Source organism: Lolium perenne, chromosome 4, assembly GCF_019359855.2.
Source record: "Lolium perenne isolate Kyuss_39 chromosome 4, Kyuss_2.0, whole genome shotgun sequence".
Taxonomy (NCBI): domain Eukaryota; kingdom Viridiplantae; phylum Streptophyta; class Magnoliopsida; order Poales; family Poaceae; genus Lolium; species Lolium perenne.
In genome coordinates, this window is record NC_067247.2 from 184,112,974 (window position 1) to 184,122,716 (window position 9,743).

The 9,743-nt window shown below is 47.6% G+C and overlaps 1 protein-coding gene across 1 annotated transcript; it reads right to left on the minus strand.

Moving 5' to 3' along the window:
• Nucleotides 1–5,236: 5,236 nt before the first annotated feature.
• Nucleotides 5,237–5,837, minus strand: LOC139839223 (uncharacterized). The gene is made up of 2 exons (XM_071829273.1): nt 5,501–5,837; nt 5,237–5,394 (listed from the first exon to the last, which is right to left on the minus strand). Exons 1-2 carry the CDS (start codon nt 5,835–5,837, stop codon nt 5,237–5,239), a joined length of 495 nt encoding a protein of 164 aa, XP_071685374.1.
• Between the last annotated feature and the right edge of the window lie 3,906 nt (nt 5,838–9,743).

Sequence of the window (9,743 nt, forward strand, 5' to 3'; positions counted from 1 at the left end):
AAAGGAGAGGCGTCGACATGGGGGGAGAATGATGAACGGTGGTCGTGGAACCTCACAACCACCGCTTCAGAGGACACCCCCAGCGAGGATGAAGATTTCGACTTCTCTGATTAATATGTGTATGTGTCGAGTCCGTGTGTCTTTAAGTGTTTTGGTTCCTGTGTGGGTGTAGTTTCTTTAAGTGTTTTGATTCCTGTGTGTGGGTGTAGTTCTTTAAGTGTTTCGGTTCGTGTGTGGGTCTAGTACTTTAAGCGCTTTGGTATGTGTGTGGGTCTAGTTATTTAAGTGTTTTGTATCGTGTGTGGGTCTTAAGTTCTTAAATGTATCACTTTTCTCTTCAGTTCACCTCCGAGGGAGTTCCCCCTATACATCCAGAATCTGCCTAAGTGTCTTGGAAAACCCTGGGGCGGGGACCCCACAGATCTACCCCTATAGCTTTCTCCGTGCGAGGGTTTACCAGTGGACTTTTTTATTTATTTTGCTTTGTTTAGGACATATGTACATGGAAACCATAGGTTGGGCATACTTTACCATAAAATAGGCTCCGTTTGAGCCATGGCCGGGGTTTCCACATACAGATCCTGGATTTTACAAAGTGTTAGCCCATTATGCGGAAATCGTCAACGTCGGGTACATCCAAGGTTAGCCAAACCTTACATCACACTTGTACATATATGTTAGGGGCAGAAGCAAGTTTTCCAACAATTCTGACGCTCCGGTGATCTGTTTCTTGGGAAATCCTAGGGCGGGACCCCGCAGATCTACCCCTAGGGTAAGGGTTAGGGTTATAGTTAGGGTTAGCAATGTATGTGGAAACCCTAGGGTTAGGGTTAGAGTTAGAGTTAGGGTTAGAGTTAGCGTTAGCAATGTATGTGGAAACCCTAGGGTTAGGGTTAGGGCTAGAGTTAGGGTTAGGGTTAGAGTTAGGGTTAGGGTTAGAGTTAGATTAGGGTTAAAGTTAGGGTTATGGAATTCTTAAAAAATAGAACCATTTTTTACATAATGCATACTAGTAAATAAATAATAGAAACATAATATAAAGTAATATGAGAGAGAAAAAAAAGAAAAAAATATAAAAAAATCTATATGCCGAGGGTGGCCGTCGGCATAGGGGGGCCATGCCCTATGCCGAGGGCAGCCCTCGGCGTCTTACCTGACGCCGTGACCGCGCCGTCGCGTCGCCGCTCTGGCAGCAGCTATGCTGGTACCTACGCCGAGGGCCAGGTAGACGCCGACGGCTGCCCTCGGCGTAGGAACCTGTACGCCGACGGTACCTAAACGCCGACGGCCGGCTTCCGGCGCTGCCCCGGCGAGGCCGTACGCCGACGGCCCCGACAAAAAACCCTCGGCGTAGGGTTTGGCCGTGGGCGTCTCCGGCCATTCCTGTAGTGGTCCCATGGTACTTGTATTACATTTGTCCAAATTTGGATGTATCTAATCAAATAATAGTGACTGGATACATCTACATTTTGACAAATTTAAGACAAGACATTTTGACAAATTTAAGATAAGTTCTATGGGACAGAGGGAGTATATCTCATATTGGTGAAATCAGTGATATGTGTGTGCCCGCACCTAGAGACGAGAAAGAAAAGCGGTGTGGCGTACTCACGATCAGGGCCCCGGAAATTGAAATCGGCGAGACGTGGATGAACTGGCCATAAAAAAAATCAATAGCAGGAGAAAAAATAGTATCAGTATTTGGGATTAAGCAGCTTCTTAAGTGGCAGAGCAGTTACCGTCGGTGGGAACTGGGGATCACTGATCAGGTCGATGGCGGCCTGGCGGCCGGCGAGATCTAAGGACTGAATTAGTTGATCGATCGACCCCGAGAGCCTGACGCCATGTCGATCCCTTCAAATCGTCCTGGCGCCTGGCGGCCTAGGCGCATGATAGATTTGCAGAATAGGAAGCGATGAAGGAACAAAGCGATCATTTCCTGGCTCCTTGCTTTCAGTTTCCGTCAAAGGCCGGAAGGCCCATAGGCTTTTTCTTCAGCTCACGTAGCAATACGTATATACGAAGTACATGTATAGCTTGAGATGGGGCCCCTAGATTTTTTGGGCCCTGGACGGCCGCACACCCTGCCCACCCACTAGGACCGATGCTCAACACAGGCACCGTTGGCTAACGGTGTGGCGACTCACTTGCTGGTAAGTAAAGCGAGAGCAGGTTCAACAGTTGAGGTAAAAAGCAGAAATTTAATTCGGCACCCGGTGTATCTGCTCTCTCTACCAAAAAATAATATTTCGAAGTGTCGAAATTTTTTGACAAAAAATTCGACATGTATTTATAATACATGTGCGCGTCAATTTTCACGAAAAAATAATAATTTTTGTGATCTATGAAAAAAAGGGAAAGCTTATCTTGTGAAAATCATTATTTTTAGCACCGAGTTTTATCTTTTTTACACACGTCACATGACAAATCATTTTTTTATGAAACGATTTTGTGAGCGTGTAGCACATGAAGATGTACATGCGAATTTTTTGTTTCAATTTTTTTGAAATTTTAAAATGTGTGTAAGATGTATTTCAAAATATAGGAAGCATATGCTTCCTTGTTCCAAAACATCACTCCAGCTAAAAACTAATTATAAGATAAAATGTTATGTTTGTTGTGAAGTGTACAAGTAGATTGCCTAGCCCTTTCCATCAGTTCGGACTTTTGGTTCATGTGGCTAGTGCATGAAGCTTAACATGGTATCAGAGCCCCAGGTCTCGAGTTCAAATCCTGGCTTTCACATGGTTTTCGCAATTAAGCCTAAAAATTGCTTTTGCCCCCCCCCCCCCCCCCCCCTCTTTAGCCACCGCTATTTCGGTGTGCTCTTCTTCTTTCACGTGTTGACTTTCTCTTCTCCCGTCACACGCGAGTGGGGGTGTTGTGAAGTGTACAAGTAGATTGCCTAGCCCTTTCCATCAGTTCGAACTTTTGGTTCAAGTGGCTAGTGCATGAAGCATAACAATGTTATACAGCTAATATGTATATTTAATATACGGTTATATAAATTTACTAATTTATTAAAATATGTCTTACATTTCACTCTCCGCTAGAGGTGGCTATTCCATTAAAGTCAATTACATTTTCTCTCATCTTCTCTCCCCTCCAACTAAATATAAATATAATATTTAAATTCTTATGGCATGCTAACTAAATCTTATTGTACTTGCTCTAAGCTTTGAGAGCCAATTCGTTAGGATCAAGAAAATCAATAACTTTTTCATTATTAATTATTGCATGCACTGATAATTTTACATACACGAGAGAAGAGAGACAAAAATGAGCATGCATTCAAGAAGATATGATAATAAACTAAAATTAATTTGTAATTCCTAATAATTTTAAAAAAGCTCTCTACTCTTTAAGCCCCAACGGCGGAAGTAAGGAAGTATTGTGCATCAATAACAATGCATCCAACTAGTTTACCAATATTTATTATATACATCTGGATTTTCTATAAAAGAATATATTTTTAGAGCTAAAGGCATGTTAGGGTCACATGATTTGAAGAACACATGAAAACGCACTAATGTGATAAGTATGCACGTGGAGAACAACATGAATTTTGTAGTTGGTTCACATAAATAGATCTTTTTATAATAAACATGGTAAAACTGAAGTCAAAAGACATATCGAACGATATGTTTGATGAGCAACCCAAACCAAAAAACAAAAAGAAAGACATGAGAATGTATAGTTAAAATGCTACCGTTCCATTGGAGGAATCAATCTCGTTGTTTGTTTGTAGGAATTTGAAAAAGGATGTCCGAGTGAATTATAAAATTGCCATCTTCTCTTTTGAAATTAAGTTCAAATGTATTTATATATATATTTGACCGCTCTAGGCTTTGTTTGCACAACCTCTCCAAAGGATATTATAATATCGACATATATTTAAAATCTAGTAAAAGTGTCAGTTGTTGCTTGATTCCTTTACGTTCCACAATTCATACGTGTTATGATTGACACATCTTGTGTAAAGTTTGAATTACTTGCTTTCTTATTGCAAATATTTTATAGTCAAAAGTTGTTGGTGAACTTAGTTTAGCCTTCCATATTTTAGGACTTGTGCTTCAAGCTAATCCAACTAGTTTAATTCTATACTTCATGTAATTAATTTTATAATTATTTTAAATCATTTATTCACCGCGTTTAGGGGATATATAGGTCTTTTCCTAGTTGAATAATTTGAATGATGCAAGCTAGTCAAAGGGAGGCTGGCGAAGAACTATGTACTGAATTTTACTTCTTGTTGTGTAGTGATCATGATATATGAGGTGGTCTTTGTTGGGTGTTGAAATTTGACACTAGGCATAGATGTTCATTGCCGAGTGTTGAAATTTGACACTCAGCAAAGGAAATCCTGCACATTCCATCGCTCTGCCGACCTTCTCGATAAGGACATCACCTAGCTAGCAAGTTAATTGGAATAGTAGCACCATCCAGCTCGCTAGCTAGCTATGGAATCGATTGATATTTGTGAATCAATCGAAAATAGTCTATATCGAGAAGATTCGTTGGGAATTGACATAGACAAGGTTGGAACTGGAGCGGGCTGAATAGATGTTTGACCGACGATGCACAATTTTAGCAAAGCAGCCAGAAATCGGCGGCTGGAGGTGGTTGTACGGACGGCGGCGCTGGAGGAGTGGTGAGAAATCCGTCCAGTTTGGGCCTTGTACCTTCAGTCTGTATCAATAGGGGTCGAGTGTGAAGTTTTTCGATCCCCGAGAAAGTTTTTTGGGCCGAGCAGCGAGTTCAGTCTCTGTTCTGCGCCACTTTCGATCCGAAACCGTAAATCGCCGGAAAATACAGTTCCGGCGTGATTTACGGGCTCTTTTAGAGTTGCTGTTAGAACCGTATGGGGGCGCTGGCGCAAAATTAGAAATGGGGGCATGCCGGCGTCCAACCGTGCACCCCAAACGGCGCCCCCAATACAGTTTCATATATATTTTAAATCTAAACACCAAATATACTGTGATAATTTATTACCACTTAAATAAATGTTGGACATAATTCAGCAAGTTCAACATAGCATACAAATAATTTAGGTTTATCAAACCACACAAATTTAAAAGTTTTAATCACAATGATAAACAAATAAACAAACTAGTCGCCGCCTTTAAGAGTCCACAAATGCTCCACCAGATCATCTTGCAATTGGTGATGAGTATTGGAGTCTGAGACTTTTTGACATCTGGCAAGAAAAACAACAAATGCGGGAGGCACATTGTGATCAACATTTGCAAGAGGACACAAGCATCCTAGGAAAATCTCTCTCTGAATTTTGTGCCAATATCCGAGTTGTGTCTGTAGGTGTGCGCAGATAGGTCTCTCCAAACACCACCACAATTGCCTTGTAGAATCTGTACATGCAATCAATGGTCGTGGAATCTGCCATGCGCAGATAGTCATCATGTGTATCACCTGCAATTCCATAGGCAAGCATCCGAAGAGCCACTATATATGCATTTCTGAATTGTCGAGAAACCAAGCTCACTGACGGCGTCTCTCTTCAATTTGAAATAGTCGATCTCCCTCAAATTCTCAACTATCTTCAGAAAGAGTTTCCTACTCATCCGAAAATGATGGCGGAATATGGTGTCGCCGTGCAATGGATCGTCGGCGAAATAGTCGGCGTAGAGCATGCGGTACCCTTCCATCCTCTGCCTTGGCTTGCTCTTGCGGCGGCCCGACGCGGAGCCACCAATGAAAGGCTTGTACTCCTCGGCGATCATGGCCAAGAGGGAGACGAGGATCGCCAGATGCTCGTCGTCTCCAGCGGCGTCCCTGGTCGCAGCCGCGACAGCGAGCTCCTCGTCCATGAGCGCGGCCATGACGTCCTCATCGTCCGAGTTCATCGCCTTGGAAAATGACCGAACACCTTGTGTGCAGGGTGGGAGCGCGGTGGAGACGGAGGTAGCGGCGGTGGTGGGAGCTGGTGAACGGCAACGGTGTAAAGGGCCTGCGAGGTGGCGGGGGTTTGCGGCGGAGCATACACGGCGGCGGAGTGGGTACTACCGGCGGGCGGCGGTGATGGTCTGTCACGGTGATGGGTGTTTGTGGCGGTGACATTGGTCACGAGGCGAGAAAGAGGAAAATGCTAGATACCTGCTTATGCTTTGACACCCCTAAATCAGCTATTGGGGCCTGAGTAGAGCGAGTGGAGATGCTCTTAGTTCTCCTTTTCCGCGTGCGTGCGCACGCCCTATGTTCTCACCATATCGAAAGCACCGGATGAAAAAGATAGAATTGGGCCTCCTTTTCTTGTCTTGGAACCACATCACAATACGGATGCTCTGTGTACATGTGACGGACCGGGCTATAGCTCTCCTAACTCTAGCTTTGGGCCTGCCCCAGATTCAATGTACCCCGTAGCATTTTTCAACTCGACTAGTGATCTTTGCGATGCCAAATTGTCAATGAGTAATCATCCTAGCGAATTCTTAGGGTGTGTTCGGTTGTGAAACCAGGGGGAAATGAATGGAATGGTTCCATTCCGATGTTATGGGATGGTTCCGACCCTGTGTTCGGTTCAAAAAAATCGAGGAATGGAATGGTTCCGTTTTCTGTTTGGTTCTGGAATCGCACAATAGAATGAAACGGCATAAACATCATTTTGCCTAACCATAATTTTTTGTGTGTGTGTTAGTCCGCCGCCGCGTGCGTTGGCCGCCACCGCGTGTGCTGGCCACCGCCGGGCTTGCCTTGCCACCACACGTGTGCTGGGCTTCCGGGCGTGCCTCGCGAGCTGGCCGCCGCGTGCGTGCCTGGCCGCCGCCGTGTGAGCGGCCACCGTCGGGTGTGCCTCGCCACCGCGCGCATGCTGGCCGCCATCGCCCTTGCGCTGTCCTCCGCCGGGCGTGCCTCGCAGCCGCCGAGTGAGCTGGCCGCCGCGCGCGTGCCTGGCTACCGCCGTGTGAGCGTCCGCTGCCGGGTGTGCCTCGCCACCGTGCGAGTGCTGTTCGTCGTCGCCCGTGCGCTGTCCTCCACCGGGCGTGCCTCGCAGCCGCCGCGTCGGTGTGTTCGCCGTCAGCCGCCGCGCCTGCTCGTCGTCGGCCGCCTCGCTTGCTTGCCGTCGGCATCTGCGCCTGCCCACCGTCGGCATCCGCGCCTGGTCGCCATCGACCGCCTCGCGTGCTCGCAATCCGACAAGGATGGAGAGAAGACGGTTAAGGAGGCCAATTATTTTTTGGAGGGGTTAGTTGGGCTGGTCAGCCAGCCGTTCCTCGTCGTCCGACCGATTTGGTGGAACCAGTTCGTTTCGCATCTGAGAGGAATATTCTCTTTTGTGGAACCAGTTGATTCCGTTCCTTCGGCAAACCGAACACGCGAACGGGCTCCAAGTGCGGAACGGTTTCGTTTTATTCCTCTTCATTCCAGAAGCGAACAGAACTGAGTCATAGCATAAGAAAGCTCAAGTACATGAGCAAGTAACAAATCGTTAACAAGAACACATATGTTCTCTAGGCAGTAAGAACAGGATATATAAAATTAAAAACCTGGTTTCCTACATAGTATTTTTACTTTTGCTTTGGCAAGTACCAATCATCGTTGCTAGACTTAACGCTTAATGAACAACTAGAAACACGTTTCATATAAAAGGCTGTGTGCATCTATTGATGCAGAGACCGGGCGATGCTCCCATTTCGAAAAAAATATAGTTTTTCAAAATTTAATGGCATTAACTGTTAGACATTACTATGGGCAATCTACACTACTTAAAAAGAACGAACTTAGAGCATCTCCACTCGTTGGGGCTCCCCACGCCCAAATCCGGTGAAACTTTCGTCCGGATTGGAGGAAAATTTGGCCCGGGGAGCACATTTTTCCCGGCGGCGAGCCCAGGACGGACGTAAAGTTTTTGAAAAAATACGTTAAATTCGAACAGATGTAGGCGAAACTCATGCAAACATAAGCGAAATTTAGTGATATTTAACTTATATAGGCGAGTTCGTACATATATAGGCCGAATTCGTACATATATTTGAATTCAGCGACAGGGAAACATTAATCTAAACTAAAAGCGGCCTCTACATGCCGAAATGGCAGTAGAAGGCCGTGTAGTCCGCGCCGTCGTCGTCGTCGCTCGAGCTGGCGGCGTCATGGGGCGGCGCCGCCTCGTACCAGCGGCTCGAACCTTGGCCAGGGTCGTCGGCGCGTGGCGGCGTCGGCCGGTAAATATCGTCGTCGCTGCTCTCCTCGAGCTTGATCAGCTCGACGGGCTTGGGCGCGACGTTCGTTGGCGCGGACGGTGCGGCGGCGCGGACGGCGCGTTGCCGCGCGGCAGCCAGGTCCAGCAGCCACCGCTGCTGCTCCGCCTCCTGGCGCTCCCAGTCCCGCCTGGACCACTCCAGTGCGGCGTCCTCGGGGAGGCTGTTGTCGGCGGGCACCAGGTCCGTGAGCGACCTGGCGATCGCCTCCGCCACGGCGGCTTCCTCCGCGCGCTTCGCCACCTCCTCGGCGAGCTTGTTCGCGGTGTTGTTGATGGCGGCCACGACGGCCTCCTTCTTCGACGACTTCCTCTTCCGCCCGCGCTGCGGAGAGGAAGGCTGGTCGCGGATGACGAGGGCGCCGCTGCTTCGCCCTCTAGTCGGCGGTGGCGACGCCGGTTCCTTCTTGACGGTCGAAGGAGACGCCCACTCCTTCTTGACGGTGGCCGGCGTCGACCCGCCGGACCTAGACGCCGACCGCGAGCCAGACGACGAGGAGGATGGCTCCATCCTCCTCGGCAACCTGGAACTACTGTGCCGGCGCGACACGGTAGCCGGCACCGGCGGCGGCATCCCCAGGACGGGGGAGTCCCCGTCCTCGATGTGCGCGACCACATTCTCGAGGGTGCGGCCAGGCGCGCTCCACCATCGGCGGCGGCCGGCGGCGTTGGTCCTTTCCGGAGGAGGAGGGCCGTCGTACGCGGCGAGTTCGCGTTCGTACCTGCGCCGGAAGAACGCGGTCCACGCTTCGTAGTTGTCGGGTGATGACGCGTCAAGCACACGCCCGTTGGGAACCCCAAGAGGAAGGTGTGATGCGTACAACAGCAAGTTTTCCCTCAGTAAGAAACCAAGATTATCGAACTAGTAGGTGTCAAGGAACACGTGAAGGTTGTTGGTGACGGAGTGTAGTGCGGCGCAACACCAGGGATTCCGGCGCCAACGTGGAACCTGCACAACACAATCCAAATACTTTGCCCCAACTTAACAGTGAGGTTGTCAATCTCACCGGCTTGCTGTAAACAAAGGATTAAATGTATGGTGTGGAAAATGATGTTTGTTTGCGAAGAACAGTAGAGAACAATGATTGCAATAGATTGTATTTAGATGTAAAAGAATAGACCGGGGTCCACAGTTCACTAGTGGTGTCTCTCCAATAAGAAATAGCATGTTGGTGAACAAATTACAGTTGGGCAATTGACAAATAGAGAGGGCATAACAATGCACATACATATCATGATGAGTAGTGTGAGATTTAATCGGGCATTACGACAAAGTACATAGACCGCTATCCAGCTTGCATCTATGCCAAAAAAGTCCACCTTCAGGTTAGCATCCGCACCCCTTCCAGTATTAAGTTGCAAACAACAGACAATTGCATTAAGTATGGTGCGTAATGTAATCAACACAAATATCCTTAGACAAAGCATTGATGTTTTATCCCTAGTGGCAACAGCACATCCACAACCTTAGAACTTTCTCACATCGTCCTGCATTCAATGGAGGCATGGACCCACTATCGAGCATAAATAC

What these genes read in the sequence shown, in the direction of transcription:
- LOC139839223 (XM_071829273.1), bottom strand. Translation starts at nt 5,837, where the DNA reads ATGGCCGCGCTCATGGACGAGGAGCTCGCTGTCGCGGCTGCGACCAGG. An exon ending in ATTGAAGAGAGACGCCGTCA is followed by an intron (nt 5,395 to 5,500) that starts GTGAGCTTGGTT and finishes TGCGCATGGCAG; the next exon opens with ATTCCACGACCATTGATTGC.